The sequence below is a fragment of the Pseudochaenichthys georgianus genome, chromosome 5, assembly GCF_902827115.2.
Source record: "Pseudochaenichthys georgianus chromosome 5, fPseGeo1.2, whole genome shotgun sequence".
Classification (NCBI taxonomy): domain Eukaryota; kingdom Metazoa; phylum Chordata; class Actinopteri; order Perciformes; family Channichthyidae; genus Pseudochaenichthys; species Pseudochaenichthys georgianus.
Genome location: NC_047507.1, coordinates 25,499,292 through 25,519,177, shown reverse-complemented (window position 1 = coordinate 25,519,177; position 19,886 = coordinate 25,499,292). Strand labels below are relative to the sequence as shown.

Here is a 19,886-nt window from a genome sequence, read left to right as displayed (position 1 = left end):
GCTCCATCTGACTCAGGGTGTTTCTCAATGTCGAGTAACGCTGCCCCAGAGCCACTATTTCAAGGATACTACTTCATCGAGTCCCGCCGAAGGACTGTTCCAATGTCCAGGATCGTTGGAATTCTACCGAGGCCGGCGTAATTCGTTGCTGGAAATTTCGAGGCTGCACATGTGTATCCTCCGCGGTCTTAAAATCCGCACAATGCTTTGCGCACGGACCAATTCCCCAAATCTTTGTCGGAAAATGTAAGGCGGGGCCACTCATATGACGCACACCTGCACACTTGCTAGCCTGTTCCATTCTTCGCTCTCCGAAAGCCAGGAATGATTCTTGCCTAGCCTCTGATGGACCTGACTCGGAGGACAAGGAAGCGTCCTCGACATTGAGAAACACCCACAGTGTCTTGGCCTGGTACATGCTGCTCCACCTCTTTAACGACAGTCTCATTTTCATTGGATGATTCCTGATCGGTGTCTGAAAAGTCAAGTGCATCTCCTACCAAAAAGGAGTAGGCGTACGGTCACAACTGTGTGATCATTGTGAAAAACATTTTTGTAATTGCACTGTGGTCCTATGCATTAATACATTAAAGCTATTTAATGAATATTATTTGGCCAAATTCAGTTAAAAAAACATTTAATCTTTCCTAATAAGATGGAAATGTAATGTGGAAAAAGGACAATATTAAGAATTAAAACAGACAAAGGCTAAATGTAGTTTTCCTTATTTATAATTATGCTGTAATTGTAACCGTTAGTTTTTAAAGATTAGATTCATTTTTAGATGAGTCTTTATTGTCCCAGAGGGAAATGTGTGCAAGCTTCATGGAGCTACAGTAGCTACATTAGCTTCAGTAACTATAGTACCTACAGTAGCTACATTAGCTACAGTAATTGTGAAATTAAAAGACTAAATAACTACACAACATTTATAGCCTAGCCTATAGTATAGTAAACATCACTTACCAACAGGGGACAAGCCCTGACCCATGAAAATAACTTAATTTAGTTAGTTTTTCTTTCTTCTTGAAGCAGCCATTTTGTAAAGCTTGTCAAATGGCCTAAGTCACAAGACAATGTGACTTAAGCAACATTTTTTAAATATATTGCCTAAGTCACACTCTTGACATCGGCCATTATACTATCAGGGTAGGAACAGCACTTTCTTTTCAATAAGGATGTAGGCAATTGTACCAGAGGTGGCCAGCATCAAGAAGAGATGATTTAGGCAAAAAAACATTTTCTCCAAAATATGACTTAGGCCATTAGTTTAAGAAGGTGACGATATGATAATAATCAGAGCCATGATTGACTGCTAAAACCTTTATCATGATTTCTTATAGATGACAAAAACACGACATATCAGCAACACTGATCTCATTGTTCTCTGGTGTATGTTTATAATCTGAGATAACTGAAACATAAAGTAATACATGAATTAAGCTTGGTATGACACTGAATAGATTATCTTTTGTGCTGAAACATCATACAGTAATAACTAAGGAACATTTATAAAATACATTTTATAAAAACGGCAGCTAAGTACAAAAGAGTGCACACAGAAAATAGGCATATATTGTAACAAAATTGGTCCAAGGACTATTTCTTACATTTGGTCTGAAGATTGGAGTATTTGTTGTATGAACAAGCAACACACGATGGAAAATAATGCCTCTTTAGATGGTACACTGATTAGCATTCTTTGGAAATATGACACATACAAATCAGGGTTTCCGCTAAGATTTTTTCTCGCTGGTCATATGTCCGGACAGAATTTATTTTACCGGACAAATTTGAAACTTTCCGGTCATGTTTCAATAATAATAATAAGAATTGTGTGGCAGTTTCCGTTAGCAGGTAATTACCGGACTATGACCGGATATGCTGATGTTTAAAACTCAGTTAATGAGTCATTTTTATATTGCTACAGTTTATAATCATAACAGATCGAAAAATTCAGATTCATTTTTCAATAAATGATTCCACAAACAACAAACAACGTAATTATTACATTCAAAGCAACTACTTGTAGTAGATGAAGTACATTATTCAAAATCAGTAAAAAATTAACGGATCCTCTCTCCCTCCCTCTCTCTCCTGACAGCCCGTCAGTTTCTCATGCAGCGCACTAAACAGTGGGCGGGGCTTCAGGTGATTATGCAGCAGCTGATCTGATCTCTCTCTCTCTCTCCTGTCCGTTTATGTCCATATCGATCAGATACAGCTCTTCTGATCGGCCTTTATAGAGAGCACAGATCAAACTATTAAGAGTGAATATCGGCCGATAATGATCGGCGGCCAATCGATCGGAGCATCGGACACTTTGACCGCCAGGTTTTGAATTTACCGGTTTTTATTACATTTTACCAGCTAAAAACCGGTAATTACCGGCTAACGGAAACCCTGATACAAATATTAAATACTTTCATAGTACGGTGTGCCCGACATAAAGTATTGGCACAATTTAAACTAAAACTAGGAGTTGTAACTCTTCATTAGTACTACCCCTTAACCACTACCTAAAGTAGAGCGCATAAAGAATCTAATAAATACAAAGACAACAGTGTTTGAAGGGACCTCTGTTCAATAAGCATAGGATGTAAATCCTGTCATGTACAAAACAATATATCAACTTTCATAATGATGAGATGTGGATCAAACCATCATGTCACGAGCAAAGCAGCAGCGGACTGGTTTACTGACGAATCAAATGATCCGTTAGTTGGAAGACACCACCATGTCCAGTTCTTTGACTCCCTCCTGGCTGGAAGTGAGGCCGCAGCTGCCTGAGAGGGCGGAGTCAGGGAAGTGTCCGGCAGACCGGGGCACTGCGGCCGGGGAGGGGGGGGCCTGAGCCAGACTGGGCTTCTTGGGGGGGATGGGTGGAGGGTTGCCCCTGTCGGCCCTGGGGATGGTGGGTGATCTGATCCCCTGCTGCAGGGCTCCTGCGGCCCTCGCGATGACCGGAGACAGGGGCGCAGCCAGGCTCCGGTAGTCCGTCCCAAAGGGTGAGTTGTTGGGCGACACGCTCTTCGGTGCGGCGTTCTGCTGTCCGGTGGTGAAGCGAGACAGGACCTGTGTGACGGTGCTCCGAGCCATCTGCTTCACCGGGCTGGCTTCTAGGGGGGGACTGCTTGTAACTGGGGGGGCGTCCTTTGGCGAGGGGGGAAGGGCCGGTTGTGCGGCCTGGGTCTGAGGCTCTGGGTCTATGGTTCCTTGGAACTTATGTCGAGCAGCGTGGAAGCGCTGGTTGATCCCGGCCTGGTAGGGAGACTGGTAGCTGCCAGGGCTCGGGCTGCCTGGGGGGCGCTTGGCAAGGACGGGTGAGGAGCAGGGGGAGGAGGGAGGGAGATTGGAGGAGGAAGCCTGGCTCTGATGAACTGGAGAATCTTCATCCCCGTTGTGTAGACAGATGTCGTCTGAGAGGGCGCTGTCTGGGTCGGGGTGCCCGTCGGTCTGCTCAGTACAGTCGGGAACGTTTGGCTGCTCATGTTGCTGTGTGTCTTCTTCAAGGTCCTCGAATGTAACCATGTCCACTGCTATCTGTCTAGCAGGGGGTCTTGTGGCCCACTCCTTTCTTTCTACCTGTACTGGAGCTCCAACTTCCTCAGCAACACCTCTCTCCTCCAGCTTCCTCTTCAGCTCCTGTACCTGATCACAAAAATGGTGAAAGAGATTAATTTCAAGTACAAATTTGGCTGAACAATGCAAGCAAATGTTCTTCTCGCATGAGGCGAATATAGTATGCAAAATGTGCTATCTACTGCCACCTGCATGATGAATGCTTTCAAGTGTTCACACCTGTTGTTGCAGCTGACAGCAGTGAGCTTCCTCCTTCTTCAAACGTGAGCGGAGCTGCTCTCGCTCTGTGTCGAACTCGGCCAGCTGCTCCTCCACCCTCGCCTCCATCCTCAGAGCTCGCCACCTCTCATCCTCCAGCTCGTTTCTCAGGGCCTGACAAGACTCCTTCTCCTGCGAAAGTAAAAAAAAAAGTATATATAAAATATAACACAGCCCAACATTTGTATACGAAACGATACGATAATACTTTAATGGTCAGATCAAGTCTCAAATTTGACTTGCATCACAGCAGCTCCATGTGTAACATCAACATAGACAAATATCAAGATACAATACATGAAAAACAAACATTTAACACAACCGCACAATCACAGAGAGAAAACATGCTCAGAGACATTTGATCTGGGATTTAGCTCTGTATTTAATGTGAGGATTGACTGATTGCTTCAGTCTGATTTGATTGAATCGTGGGACCCTGTATCTCCGATTAAATGGTAGCAGTTCATATACTCTGCTCAGAACGTGGTTTGGGTCCGAGATGATGTTGTTGGAGATGCAGATTCATAAAGTCTCTGACGGGGTTGACCAACAATCTTTGAGCAGATTTTTTTCCGATTTTTTACAAAATGTTAATACCTTGTCGAGCTTGCGGTTCACCTCGCTAAGCCGGTGTCCCTCCTCCAGAGCCCGGGAACTTGCCCACTTGCACTCTTTGGCCAGAGCGCAGGAGAGCTGTTTGTGTTGAGCCCGTTCTTCTTCGATCTGCTCAGTCATCCGCCGCTGCTCCTTCTCTAACCTCCGGACCTGGCTCCGCTCAAACTCCAGCTACAGAGAAAGAGGCGAGACCAACAAAGAACAAAGCTGTCAGAGGAGGGAAACATTGTTTTGCTTTAGCCATCATCCATTTTATTGTCAGTCTCAAAGTCTATTAGTATATGTGCAACACAACAACTGTATGTATACATTTCAGAACATTTTAACAAAAAAAAAAGATACATTTGGAGAATAAGATGTCTCAACATAAGCAGGGAAGTGTTGACTTGTGCTTTACAAAACAACCCACCTGCACTACTCAACCCTTGACAGTTCTTATAAAGCTTTCCCACAGTACAAATATTTACAGTGCAACCCATGTCACTTTTAATTAGAGGGCACCTGTTGTTGTAGGCGCTCCCTCTCCTTCTCCAGGATGTAGGTGACATCATCTCCCTCGGCTGTGTCCTCAGCATGCCTCCTCTTCTCCTCCTCCAGGTCTGCAATGACCTGAAGCAAACACAGCGGGGAGACAGAGAGTCAGGAGGGAAACCATCCTGCATGGTCTGCTTAAAATGACGTCAATAATAGTTATTTTGAAGCAAAAATGATTACTACATTTGTGAGTGAAAACGCTGTTGACAGTCAAGGTAAATAGTTGCATAGTTAAGCTTATTTAAATGTTCAGCCTGCCTGCAGAGAAAAGTATAGTCATCACTCTGCGGTTTAACAAAGCCTAAGATGATTGAGTTGTTTTGTACAGTTCCAAAACATGCCATTGGAATCATTATTTACAACAGTCATTTAAGTATACACCAAAACAAAAAACACAGATATGGTCTGATTCACCATTTACTTGTTTTGATCACTTTGACTTGTACTCTCCAGCCGTGTTGGGTCCTAGATTTCCATAACACATAATAGCCTTTGTCTATATGATTTAACACTAAATAAAAAAATTGTTCAATCACTGTCTTAAAGGTCCCATGTCATGCTTTTCCGGTTATTACCCGTCCCCTTGTGTGTTATGAACGTTTTTCTACATGTAAACGGTCTGCAGTCAAAAACCCTCAAAATACACCCTGTACACACAAAATACCTCCCCAAAACGCCTCGTTGGAGATTTCTCATTTTCCATTGTTTTCTTCCTGGGTATCGCTACGTAGGGATACCCAGTAGCCACGCCCAGAGCTATGGCCGCACCCTCTGCCAGCCTTTTACGAAACAAAGCTTCTCAAACCTTTCGGCACTGAAGGACGATGCTGTTCCTACTTTGTTTGGACCAGCGGGAGATTCGGGTACACAACCTTTAAGTATTCATTGTTGTTTGTGTATTTATGATGTTTAAAAATAAAACAAGGTATCTACCACGACTGTTTAAATGGGTAAACGTTTTTCGGGCTACTACGTTGGGATCGCGGAGAAATGCTCTCTGCAGACCCATGCTCACAGCGTTATAAACATTTTTCTTACTCAATATCAAGACACACTTATTGTTTTTACTTCGGCTGTGAGTGTTTGTGTGCTCAGGATGAGTTTCGCTTGTTCTCCTGTATCGCCAACACGGAAAGCCTTTCTGCTCCTGCAGCAGCTCACACAGCTGCGAGCAGCAACGAACCTGTCAGCTTCGCGACCAATCAGAGCACACTGGGCGGCTCAAATGGAGGGGGGCAGGAGCTCCAACCAGCCGTTTAGGACAGAGAGTGAATACCTGGTGAATACACGTACTTTACAGAGATGCTGTATGAGAAACCAATGTGAGTTTGGAAAATTGCACAGTATAAATCTATTTTAGTAGACCTCAACAATGGAATTATGATCTGTAGAAATGACCATTGGCCATGACATGGCTTTAATATTAGACACGCCTCCAGTGTTACATTAAACAAAAGAAAACATGAAATCAGATGCAGATATTTCTCTTTTTTTCCCTTTGTTCATTCCAGAGTATACTTTCAGAAAAAGAATCCGTAATGCAAATTGCTGATTGCAATCTCCATTTAAACTATTTTCCACCACTGAAGGCTAGCAGCTTTTATCTTTCATGTTTCCTAATTATTTTAATTTGTTTACATCTTCATGAGAAACCAGCTCATTCCTGCCCCCCGTAATTAGAACCACACCTCCACACCCACCCTTCTGTGCCTGCTCTCTGCTGCAGCCAGCTGGGCCAGCATCTTCTCCTGCATCCTCCTGCAGTGGCCCACCACCAGCTTGAGAACCACCAGAGGGTTGGAGGTAGTGGAGGGACAGCCTGGCTCTTTGAGTTGGTCCCCGACTGCCTCACTGTCTCTCTGCAGGGCCTGGAAGGGGTCGCTCAGGTTGTACTTTCCATAGCGCTCCTGGATGAACAGCTCTTTACCCTGGCTCTGAAGGGAGGAGAGGAGGGGGAGAGTGACAGTAATTTAGTTACAGTATGTTTGTGGTCTGAAGGTTACGTGGTAGGAAATATTCACGAGTGGAATTGCTTTGGTATAAATGGCCTTGTTTACAGAAAGAAGGCTACTTGGTTTTAGCATGTGCATTTTCTCTTGAATCACTTTTCTTGCTCCTCAGGCTTGTTTGAATCTCAGATGTTACTGGATAAAGCATCTTGTGTTATACATTTCAAGAGGCAGGATTTTACGGATAAAAAAAAAAACAGTTGGTAGGTTGTTCAGCGCTTTGATCCAGACATATCGTAACTATTGGATGCAATGCCATAATGAATCTAGTGATCCCTGACCGTTGCTCTTTCTAAAGTTTTCTAAAGTTTTCATTCAATTAAATATGTATGATGTCGACGGATTTCCATGAGCATTGCAACACATACATTAATAAACTTATCAGAATACATTTCTGTTGATCTAACTTTTCATCTAGCACCAGTCAGATCCGGCGGCAGACATACGTCTCTGGGCGGGCATTTGATTTACCAGGGCGGGCCCACCAACAGGGGGGGGGGTTGCCATAAGGCTGTTGACGGTCTTATTAAAGGCTACATCCATTGGTTGGTTTTGTGGCACATTTGTAACGCTGTGCCAAGCACGCAGGCACACTTGAGGAGCGCACACAGGGTGGAGAGAGATTGAGCGAGGCAGTGAGCGTGTGCAGAGATTGAGCGAGGCAGTGAGCGTGTGCAGCGGTCTGCTTGCGCACAGAGCCGGAGTTTGTGAGAGAGCCGGCTTGAGAGTCAATTTCTCTTCAAAATATAATTGATTGCCAGCCTCCCTTGTCCCTGGCTGGCTTGCTAGCTCGTTGGTAACGTAACTGATGTCTTCTAATGTGCCTGCATCTGGCGCTGAGTTGCCATATTCCTTTCATGAACCACTTCCTGATAAAAATAAATGATAATAGCCAAACTAACCTAGCAAGAGTAAACTGACATGCTGCTGTGCCGCATCTCACTCAAAAACCCACACGACTCAACCCAGCGAAAAACCAGTCAGTCAGAACTTCATAGCAAAAATAAAGAAAATGATATTAAACTAATCTTTCAACATAGTTTCAAACAAAAATAAATATTAGGACAAAGCCCTACAAATAACAACAATTAAAATGTTGTATTCAGCCCTGATTAAAACAGCGGGCCCAAATCCTGGATGGGCGGGCCCGGGCCCCATGGGGCCCGGGCCCGCCCATGACACCGGGTCTGGCACCAGTGCAAGTTTGACTTTTGTCCAACACTTACCTAAATACCTGCAAAACTAATGACATTCCTACCCGCCTCAGTTGAACTGTGTGTTAAGTGCCAATTGTACCCTAGCTGTAATCATTCATAGCAGTCACTATATTTTACTCCAACAACTGACATCCACATTACTGAACTTTGGTGTTATGAAATGATTTGAAGATTATAATCCCTGACAGTTGTAATTTAAGTTAACACACACTGCTGTCACTTCACTTATATTTAAAAGGAAATACTTTGTTCCACACACATTATCAGCTTCTCTAATACTTGAATGGAAATTATGTGTAGATGGGAAGGAAGGGGAAGAGAGGGAGAGGAAGTGCAGAAAAATGCCAGAGAAAGAGTGCAAGCAGAAGGAAGAAGCAACATATGGTGTGTGTCTATCTTTAGCAGGACAGCTGCTCTGTGCTGGACCTGGGCCAAAGCAGACCTGGTCTATGTTTAACTTGAGACAAAGGAGGAATAATAGAAGCAAGACAGTTCAGGTTCAGCAGATGCCTTTGGGCCATACCAGGAAAAGAGGGTAAAGTAAGAGAGAGGGGGAGATAAAGGGAAAGAGGGGGAGAAAGCTCTAGGTTGTCTTTGTGAGGTTTCAACAAAAGAGGATCAAAAGATTAGAGAGAACAGTATCCTCTTCAGCAAGGTGAGGACATAGCTCCTGATGACTGATACAGAGATTACTTGAGAAGTTTAGTGTGTAGCCGAGAGCCTGGTTGTGCCTGAAGACAACACTCAGTCCTATTCACTTTTCTTACAGAGCATTGAGCTGCAGATTGTTTGAAGATAGTACAGCTGAGCACATTACAAACGACACTATATTGGAGTAAAACAACAACTTTTATAACTAGGGATATCCATATCTTTTCAACAACAATGTTGATTGCTTATGATCTGATAGCAGCAATTTATTTTTCCCATAAACATTTTTTGTAGCTTCATGTGTGGACCCACTGTGACTCGATGCATGTGATACAGCAAACACTGGACTCCAGAAAGACATTGACCAAGAAACTGGATGTAATGTGGATTGGACACTTAATGGCTGATATATAACTTATTTCATCAGATTGCATATATAATTGATTGATTCTTAAGTCCAGACATTGTCATATGACTGATATGTTTACGTACAAAGAGAGTTCAGCACCTGGAGTTAGTTAACAAAGTGTTAAAAATACAGGGAGTGCCATTTGATGGCTGCAGACAGAAAAGTTCAAGCAATATTCCCCAAGAGATCCGAGGCTTTGAGATCGTCATCTTCAACAATATTAGCTCATCTGACATAAGAGAGGAGGGCAAGGCTGCCGGGCTTTGCTGCTGTTATTTGATCCAGTCCACTGAGGACTGTGTGAAGGTGGATCAAACAAGGAAAACACAGGATGCCCCGGAGGATTAAAACATGCACGTTTAAAGCTATCTGAAGCCCTTAATCTAATGCAATGTAGATTATGTTATGAAAGTGGCCTCACTATGTTCATACAATACAGGTTTCACATCCAACTGACTTAGAAAACATGACATTTGCCTGCCAAAGATCTCTTTTGAAGGCATACTTGTGATTTATATAAACAGTACCATTTCTTTGATGGGTATTTTTTCTCTCTTCCTCAAAAAGGTATCTAGTTTTGAAGAGAAATCTTCAAAGAGGAATCTGACGACAGATTTGGCCGACAGCCCGACCCTATTCCCGTCAATGACTGTCTGCTCTGATGTGTCATTTTCCGGTCAAAGATTGGAGCTGCTTGGATCAGGTTTACATTCGAGACACCTACGTTGCCTCAGGATAAACACTTGGTCTGACTTTCATTGCTGCAGTTGTAAGCAATAATAAGAGTGAGAAAAACACTTTGCAATCCACTTCAGAAACAAGATGAAACCTTTGTGAAACAAACATGTCTAACGTAGATTTTTTTCAGATCAGTTCATTGGTTTTTCTTGTTTTCTGTTCAGTCTGCACACATAACGAAAGCTGGATAGTTTACCTTTAAGTACTATTCTCTTCTTATTCAAAAGTCCTCTTTACACAAAGGTTCACCCATGAACACAGACTCAGTGTCCCTCTGCTCACTTCCCAGCCCATCAATGCACAGACTTCCACAAAGGGAGGCTGTTTTCCTCTGATTCAATCCTCCACTTCTGCAGAGAGGCTGGAAGAAGGGAAAAGAGGGATAACGGGAAAGACATTCCAAACATTATTTAATACCTAACACCCAACTCTTCCATTGCTCAGTGCTCAATGCCCATAAACATTCACTGCATGGCTGCTACACATACAATCTACCTCCATTATTCATGCTTTTTCTTGTTGGCTACAGTTCTTTGCAACTAGTGTGCTTTGGGATGTGCCATGGCTGCACTGGTTCCAATCCAGCTTATCTTTTGCTGACACATGCCTGGATTTGTTTTAAGTTGAACGAGGTTGGTGACAAGATTTGTATAATACTAAGAGACGGTGATATATGAAATTCTCACCCACGAGTCCTATATATTTCAGAGCTGATAAGGCAGATTTCTAAATACCCTGAAATGCTCAGGCGTGTGAATGGAAATGGATGTCTGGAGAATACTATTCATAAGCACATGATTTTGGATGGTACAGTAACTTACACTAATCCAATCAGCTGATGCATCTAGAAGCTACAAAAAGGCTATTCTTCCTTATGTGTGCCGCATTACCACATAACACGCATAGTTAACTGTTTAAAGTACGTCCATTTGGAAGCTCTTGTCAACCACACCATCTGAACTTGACGGTTAATTAAAAGGCTAATTTCCATATTTTAGTTACCTTTGAACTTAAGTAAGTAAAGACTCATATTCCTGTCCCTAAGCAAAGGGAAGACTGGATCACTGCAGAGCTTTGTATGCCAAATATGAGCATTGCCAGAGACTTAACTTCCTTTTGAAAGCCGCAGCTTGAGCAGCTGCTGAAGTGAGTCACAAATTGAAAAATGTAGTGGATAGCTAGAATACCATTGATAGCTCTGCATCATTTAATATAGAGGACCTCAGAAAAACAACATCATTAACCACACATCCTGTACTTATACTACATTCTGTAGAAAACACTGATAAGAATAGTAGATTTTTAAAACACAGAGAATGGAAATGACAAACTGTCCAGTTCCCTTTCTTTTAACTATAAAGCAATGGCATAAAAAAGCAAAGAGTTTAAGAGGGTTGGTATGACCGTGGTGATTTGTCATTGAGCCAAACATTTCTCACATGACATTTGGTGTGGCAGTGACACGTCAGTCATGAGCAACATGACTACATGTACTTCTCTTATTACTGCAGGCCCATGTGCAATCTTATTGTTGGAACAAGACTCGGACTCTAGTGGTGCACCTGCATGTAGACGGGGCATTACCTCCTGCAAAATGCTAAACATCAGCATGCTAACATGCAGGAAATGCTATCCATGCTGATGGTAATGTCATTCTTCTTTTCAGATATTTGGGAATGAACTTTTGCTTACATTAAAAAGTTTACCTGAAGACGACTATCTAAAAATGTAAAAGATCACTAAATGTCTTTATCCAAAGGGCAACATTAATGTTTCTGGCAATCCATTCATTCACTCAAAACAACAAGTGTTACCTGATAGTGGTATTTTGACTTAAGTCATTTGGGTTCTTCCTCTGGGGACTATGACTTTTTGTACAAACTATTGTGCCAATCTAGACAGTGGTTGCTGAGATACTCCACAGGATAGGTATTAGTTGCCGTTAGTGCTATATGCAAAATCAAGGGATAACCGGTTGTAGGTCTCCCTTGAAAAGAGATCTATGATCTCAATGGGACCAATCTGATTAAATAAAGGTTTGAAATTAAATGAAAACCACAGGATAGCATCCTCTGGGGACCATGAATGGCTGTACAAAAGTGCATGTCAATCTATCTGATAGTTGTTAAGACATTTCAGTCTGGAGAATGGTGGGAATACAGACAAACACTGCCATCCATAAAACCAATGCCTGTAGAGTGGCTAAAAACAAAAACATTATCGGGTGATGTTTTACTGATACCAATCTGTTTTGAGGGCAAGACCCAGGATTCCCCATCTCCAATCCCTTAACAATAGAACACCAGAACGGTATGCAGTTCAGCTTTTCATATGGAAAACGCTGTGCTGCAGAAAATACATCAGTTTACCTCAAGATATCCTTTTTCACTTACACCCTGCATTTCCTCCAGTTCAGAGATTACACCCTTAATCAAAGCTCTGTAACGGTTAACACTGCATCAGTGATCCAATCCCAGACCTGAATGGGTTAACAGTTTGTGCCTGTGGAGCCATGAAAGCCATATTCCCCCCAAGCTCCAGTTAAGGTCAATGTTTATTTGTTCACTCCTACTCTTGCGCACATTGAGTCATCAGGCACCCAGTGGGCTGCATCTCTTCTTGCCTTAGATGGCCAGATCCCAGGAGAAATGGAGGAATGCGGTCTAGACACAACACATGAACATTTAGCAGAGCGCTCTTTGGACGGCTGCTCTCTCCACTTTGCTAGCTTTTCATTTGTTGCTTTTAATGCTGTGTTTTACTACAGGAAAATTAATGGAATTCCAAGAGTGCAACTGGCGTATAGCTCAAATATTAATAGTTAATAGTTACTCTGGAGTGTCATATAAATGTCTCAGAAAATAGGGCCTTAGCAGCAGCATGACACTGAAGCAAGTTTACAACTGTTTGTATTGACAACACATCCTAACGCCATGCAGATAGTCACTGAAAGCCTGAGTATGTGGGCCTGCAGAGCACAGCACGTCAAAGGACACAGAAGCAGAAAATAGCTTTAATTGAAAATGCAGCATTAATCCTGCAAAAGTAAAACAACCTGAGCTGTGTGTGTGTGTGTGTGTGTGTGTGTGTGTGTGTGTGTGTGTGTGTGTGTGTGTGTGTGTGTGTGTGTGTGTGTGTGTGTACATATTCAATCTCCCTGGGGTACGTCTATTCATTTAAACGTTAGACATTGCCCCAAAAGACTCAATTCTCTAGAGGCATAGACTCTAGTTTGCTGCAAGCAAATTGGGCATAGGAATATTAGCGTCACAGACGCATGGCTTTGTCGTTTCCATACACTTAGCTTTTTCGCAGGAAATGACTGCCATTAACAGCATTACTTGAGTAAAATCTGAATTGTTTTAGCTGGGTTTTTCCTCCTCGTTGTGTTGCCAAATCTCTATTTACTTTGGGTCCCGTAACACCAAAACCACATGCATGACTGATGTGTTTTACTGTTTTTCATAACTCTAAATTGACCTAACATATATACAGTGGGGCAAAAAAGTATTTAGTCAGCCACCAATTGTGCAAGTTCTCCCACTTAAAAATATGAGAGAGGCCTGTAATTTTCATCCTAGGTACACTTCAACTATCAGAGACAGAATGGGGGGAAAGAATCCAGGAAATCACATTGTAGGATTTTTAATGAATTAATTGGTCAATTCCTCGGTAAAATAAGTATTTGGTCACCTACAAACAAACAAGATTTCAGGCTCTCACAGACCTGTAACTTCTTCTTTAAGAGCCTCCTCTGTCCTCCACTCGTTAACTGTATTAATGGCACCCGTTTGAACTCGTTATCAGTATAAAAGACACCTGTCCACAACCTCAAACAGTCACACTCCAAACTCCACTATGGCCAAGACCAAAGAGCTGTCAAAGGACACCAGAAACAAAATTGTAGACCTGCACCAGGCTGGGAAGGCTGAATCTGCAATAGGTAAGCAGCTTGGTGTGAAGAAATCAACTGAGGGAGCAATTATTAGAAAATGGAAGACATACAAGACCACTGATAATCTCCCTCGATCTGGGGCTCCACGCAAGATCTCACCCCGTGGGGTCAAAATGATCACAAGAACGGTGAGCAAAAATCCCAGAACCACACGGGGGGACCTAGTCAATGACCTGCAGAGAGCTGGGACCAAAGTAACAAAGGCTACCATCAGTAACACACTACGCCGCCAGGGACTCAAATCCTGCAGTGCCAGACGTGTCCCCCTGCTTAAGCCAGTACATGTCCAGGCCCGTCTGAAGTTTGCTAGAGAGCATTTAGATGATCCAGAAGAGGATTGGGAGAATGTCATATGGTCAGATGAAACCAAAATAGAACTTTTTGGTCAAAACTCAACTAGACGTGTTTGGAGGAGAAAGAATGCTGAGTTGCATCCAAAGAACACCATACCTACTGTGAAACATGGGGGTGTAAACATCATGCTTTGGGGCTGTTTTCCTGCAAAGGGACCAGGACGACTGATCCGTGTAAAGGAAAGAATGAATGGGGCCATGTATCGTTAGATTTTGAGTGACAACCTCCTTCCATCAGCAAGGGCATTGAAGATGAAACGTGGCTGGGTCTTTCAGCATGACAATGATCCCAAACACACCGCCCGGGCAATGAAGGAGTGGCTTCGTAAGAAGCATTTCAAGGTCCTGGAGTGGCCTAGCCAGTCTCCAGATTTCAACCCCATAGAAAATCTTTGGAGGGAGTTGAAAGTCCGTGTTGCCCAGCGACAGCCTCAAAACATCACTGCTCTAGAGGAGATCTGCATGGAGGAATGGGCCAAAATACCAGCAACAGTGTGTGAAAACCTTGTGAAGACTTAAAGAAAACGTTTGACCTCTGTCATTGCCAACAAAGGGTATATAACAAAGTATTGAGATTAACTTTTGTTATTGACCAAATACTTATTTTCCACCATAATTTGCAAATACATTCTTTAAAAATCAGACAATGTGATTTTCTGGATTCTTTTTCTTATTTTGTCTCTAATAGTTGAGGTATACCTAGGATTAAAAATACAGGCCTCTCTCATCTTTTTAAGTGGGAGAACTTGCACAATTGGTGGCTGACTAAATACTTTTTTGCCCCACTGTATATTATCAGGTATCAATAACCTTTCCCATGTAGGTTTGTGCAAGACCTCTGTCTGTAGGCTTAAAAAGTGGCTGCGAGGCAGCAGTATAATCTGTTACACTGCTGTCCACCATTTTTGTAAATCACATATACCAGGGCTGCAGTCGAATAGTCCATTTAGCTTAGGAACCTTCCTAACCGAGTGAAATGACCCGGAAGTCCCTTAGTGGCAGCCATGATAAGTGCCATTCGAATTCTCTACATGATAGGAAAGGAGGTTTCAAACTTCCTTTAGCTTAGGAACCACTGGACATCCCTCACCGAAAGGAGAGGAGAAAATGCTGCCCCACAATGCCTTGCAGCCGCAGCATTTGCCGTCACATAATAGTTCACGGAAACAAACGATTATGACCGAGAAATTATATCATGAAAGTTACGGTGCTTATTAAGCATTTTAAAACGTATGTGGTAAGTTGCCAAAGTGCTTTGTTTTGAACGTTCATCAAAGAGCGTTCATCAGTATTATAATCAAAAAGAGAAATATAAACGTTAGTTTTTCCTGAAATTATCAAATAAAGTCAACATCTCACAGTCTTTACTGAGCTGTGTGGGGTTTGTTCAACTTTTAAAAAGATGTTTGAATGGTGATATACACAGTGATAGATGTTAAGGACTAACGTTTATAATAAATACATTTGTATTGATTTTAAGATCTTTTCATAAAATCATACGTATAGGGATCATTTGTATTAATGTGGACCGGAGGGAGAGGGTGACGAGCAAAGGTTTCACTTTCCTTTTTTATTTTACTTCCAACTTTGGTCATGAAGAATATGTTTCTCTGTTGTCCACGTTCATAAAGCAACAGCATCAGAGCACGGTGCAGAGTCTCTAGATGAGTCCCTCGTTCTTATTAAACATCCATGTTGTAGTCCGCTGTATAGAAAACTGTAGTTTCCATAGTTTCCCCACAGCAGCAGACGTACAAAATGACGTCCGCTGGCGCATCATAAACACGTCGGATAGTGAAAGTGCATTCGGATTCTCTAAAGTACCGCAGTCTCTTCTCCTAAGTCCTTTTGAATTCTCCTATCCACTATCCCTTAACCCCGTGACGTTTCACTCAGAGGTCAAGGAATAGACGATAGGGTTAGCACTTAGGAGCTGATTTTTGGATTATCCGACCGCAACCCATGATGCCCTTTGCAAATTGTTTCCTTGCTAATTTAAAAAAGCACATGCAGCATTATGGCAACATTCTACTGCAATGGTTTGAGAAGTTTCTCCGACACTTTCATGGTTTTTTTCCTGCTGTGAAAAAAGGCACTTTTCAATTCTATATGGGTGTACTTTGAGAAGAAAGATTGTGTGCAGAGATTCACTGATATGTTATGTTCTATTGTTACCAGCTCTATGAAAGGTACCTTGAGGGCATCAATGACCAGGTCCCGGGCCTCCAGCTCTCCCTCCAGGATGCTGAAAAGCATTAGCAACTCTGGCTTGGTCAAGCTCTCCATGTTCAGCTTGGACTGTGAGGGCAAAAGATACAACATAACGGATTTACTAATTTAGATTTCCTTACACACTCCAAAAAGTAAAAGAAACACACTCTGAAAGGAAACACTGAGAAACCAAATGCTTTACTAGGAAAACAAACAGTTTTACCACCAAAGATTCTCAGTTATTACATCTTAAACAAAGCCATGCATTTTCCAATTTTGCAAAATCAGACATCCAGACAGACATCTAATCTATATGATCTGGCCCCCTGATTTATGAGCTTAATGTGGATATTATCTTTTAGGAGGGGGTCATTTTGCAGGACACAACCATTGTAATACATATGTTGTAAAACATTTTCTCAGGAATGAAAAGAAACCAGGTAGCTGATTTAGGGTGTAGGGCAAGAGGTGCGCGCTACATAACAGACCTTTTTAATGAGTTAAAGGTAGAGGAACTTGACTTTTAAGTTCATGGTTGAAACTAATATCACTTTGTTTTGTTTTTCCCATTGCACGTTCATTCATAATGGCTCTCGTGACAGTTGGTTGTTTTGTGTTGGAAACATGATGTGGTCTCTTTGTAGTGTCTCTGCGCTGTAATCTCACAGCTGTGTTGCTACTGCTGACAAGCCCTGTGGTGTCCTCACCCCAAACATGCAACCGCACTCTGGCCAGAAGAACGTATGCGGGCCCCTCTTTGAAATGAGATCAAAGCTGGCGTTATTACACTAAGCATCCTTTTCAGATCATTATGCTTGATGTGTAGATTGATATTCGCTGCACTGGCTGACTACTTACTAAAAGAAGTATGCTCTCAGCCTAATTAGAAAAAAGGCAGAAAAGATCTCATTGCTTTTACTAGACATTGATCCACACCTAGTATTCATTCAACAGTATGTCCGAGCTTCTCTCAGAGCACTCTGTGGTCACCACAACTTTCCGCATCATGAAGAGCGGGTGGTCTCATCTCTTTGGGCACTGGTTGCATAATGACAGACAGTACCCTTTTCAAATATCAGCTAGTAGCTACAATATTTCCCTACATCTTTAACAAAATAGACAAACCTGGAGAGCATATTTCTTAAACATACTGTGCCACTTATTTAGAGGAGCATGTAGAAAGAGGGTGATTGAGCGGTGACCCTGGTGAACTGCACCTACAGCCTAATCCCTACAGCGGCGTCATCTCACAAAGAAGGCATACAGTGTTTCAGCTCTGCCTTCACCAGCACTCACGCTCTCTGGCTTAACCACAGGGATAAAATGCTAATTAAACTACAGCATACACACCTCCCTTGGTTTTGCTTTTACTGGCTTGCTCGCTAATTTCACAGTCTGCTGTAATCACTGTGCGAAAGTGTGTGTGCTGTTATGAGAAATGTCTGGCCCAGTTGGAGCCTTCATGTGTCTTCACGCTTGTTTAGATCCTTATCATTATTTAATATTATTTCACCTAATCCCCTAGGGTTAGAGTTAGTAATCATGAGGGTACACAAACACTAAGCGATGATGGGAAATACACATTTTCCCACACAGTGGCTCTAGTTCCGATGACGAAAGCCTTGTGTCCATAATCCTTTTGATCCGTGTTTGTTTTAAGCCTGGTCAGCCATGTGCCTAGTCTGCAACACTGTAAACTCATTAAAAACACATAGAGGCTCCTGTTGCAAAAACATGTGCTTTGCCCTGGTACAAAGAGGTTTGTAAGTAGCTGCTTGAGAGTCTTCTGTGAACAGTATAAGTGGAAAATGAACCTCCTTCACTCAAATCATATCAAAGTCCTTGTCATTAAAAATCAACTTCTCTTAGTCTGCTCATGTTGCTCAATTTGAATCTAAAGTTAGCAATAGGCACAATATGTCATATAGCATTGAAACAGAATGATCTTGAATACAAACATACAGTGCCACACATTCCCTTGTCTTTAAATCTGTGGAAGACTTTTCCAGTCATCTTTCAGCTGGCTGTAGCCCACTGGTCAGGGAGGGGGGGGGGGGGATACACTGTGTGCATGAATTCCGGTCACAGACTTGGCCACAAGATGAGGGTCAACTGAGGGGAAGTACAGCAGCAGAGGTCTCTCAGTTTCCATGTTCTGGTCATCAGGATGGCTGACCAGATTCAGCATGTCTGCCAGCTAAATTGGATTTGGCAACAAACCTATTTCTTTTGTAAGTTACTTAGGCTACTCACAGTTTGCTGCCAATTGGCTTTTAATGCAGCCTTTAAACACGTATTAAAACGAATGCATTAAACTAGTATGTTGCCACTACTGAGTAAATACATGTTATTTAACAACTTCAACTACAGTACATGAATATAACCAGCACTTTCTTTAAGATCAGTGATCCTCAGCAACCTTACTGGTGTGTTGACATGCCGCTACCGCCTTTCTTCTTCGCTGAAAATATGTTTGTAATGATACATCTTTAATGTATTTGAACTGTAGTTTATAGCACAAACAAAACACACCTGTGACATGTAATCTTAAGAAGATGCGGTGCAAAAGGTTCGGCCTGTAGCGTTGACTACTTTTCTGTTTTTCTTTTCTTTAGGAGCAGAAAGTGACTACAAGACGGTGAAACACTACATATTATCGTCTCCGGTTTAAAACCGCCGACACAAAAACGTTTTCTGCGGATATTCTTACCTTCATGAGGCCCTCTGAGGTCTTTAAAAACTCCAGCATGAACTTTTCTCCTGTCAGGAGATTTGTTTCACTTGATTTGCGTCCTCTGATCCCGATGCAACGGAACAGTTAGCGGCCAAACACTGTTCTAACTGAAAGCTCAGCTAACCAATAGGCGAGGCGGAGCTCGGGCCCCTGATCAATGAGAGGCGAGCTTCTGGGAAAAGGGGCAGGGCCAATGACGTCCTACCTCTTGGATTTTGGTTGGATTTCTTTGTTTAGTATTTGTCGAGTGCCTGCATCTTCTTAAGAAGTTGTCAGCATGTAATTTCTCCGGACACAATTATATTTGATGGTGTCTAGTGACTGTCACGTGTATACACGTTACTGGTGTTGTTGTCATTTGTTATGATGATTTCCATATCTCTGTAAAACTTATTTATAACTTGATACATTAATATGTTTTAGGATTGAACACAAACTTCTATAATATATTTTCTAAATGAAGCATAAGCAGTGGTGGAAGGATACCTTTTAATGTTTTAAACTAAATATTTGTAGTTATATATTCTTAAAGGATTAACATTATTTGAACAGTAATTAACTATTTTGTGAATTATAGGAAAGTTATTGATACACATTGTAAGCAGCATTTCAATCCATGT

General features: G+C 42.2%; 1 protein-coding gene across 1 annotated transcript; it reads right to left on the bottom strand.

Moving 5' to 3' along the window:
* Nucleotides 1-1,308: 1,308 nt before the first annotated feature.
* Nucleotides 1,309-19,351, bottom strand: LOC117446844 (CTTNBP2 N-terminal-like protein). The gene is made up of 7 exons (XM_034083306.2): nucleotides 19,243-19,351; nucleotides 16,515-16,619; nucleotides 6,690-6,923; nucleotides 4,957-5,064; nucleotides 4,438-4,626; nucleotides 3,802-3,972; nucleotides 1,309-3,651 (listed from the first exon to the last, which is right to left on the bottom strand). Exons 1-7 carry the CDS (start codon nucleotides 19,279-19,281, stop codon nucleotides 2,719-2,721), a joined length of 1,779 nt encoding a protein of 592 aa, XP_033939197.1. The 5' UTR covers nucleotides 19,282-19,351; the 3' UTR covers nucleotides 1,309-2,718.
* Between the last annotated feature and the right edge of the window lie 535 nt (nucleotides 19,352-19,886).

Excerpts from the sequence above, each read along its gene's own strand:
- LOC117446844 (XM_034083306.2), bottom strand. The coding sequence starts at position 19,281 with ATGCTGGAGTTTTTAAAGACCTCAGAGGGCCTCATGAAG. Across the intron at positions 16,620-19,242 it reads CCTCAGAGGGCCTCATGAAG|TCCAAGCTGAACATGGAGAG; the intron begins GTAAGAATATCC and ends TTGCCCTCACAG. Across the intron at positions 5,065-6,689 it reads CAGAGAGCAGGCACAGAAGG|GTCATTGCAGACCTGGAGGA; the intron begins GTGGGTGTGGAG and ends TGTTTGCTTCAG.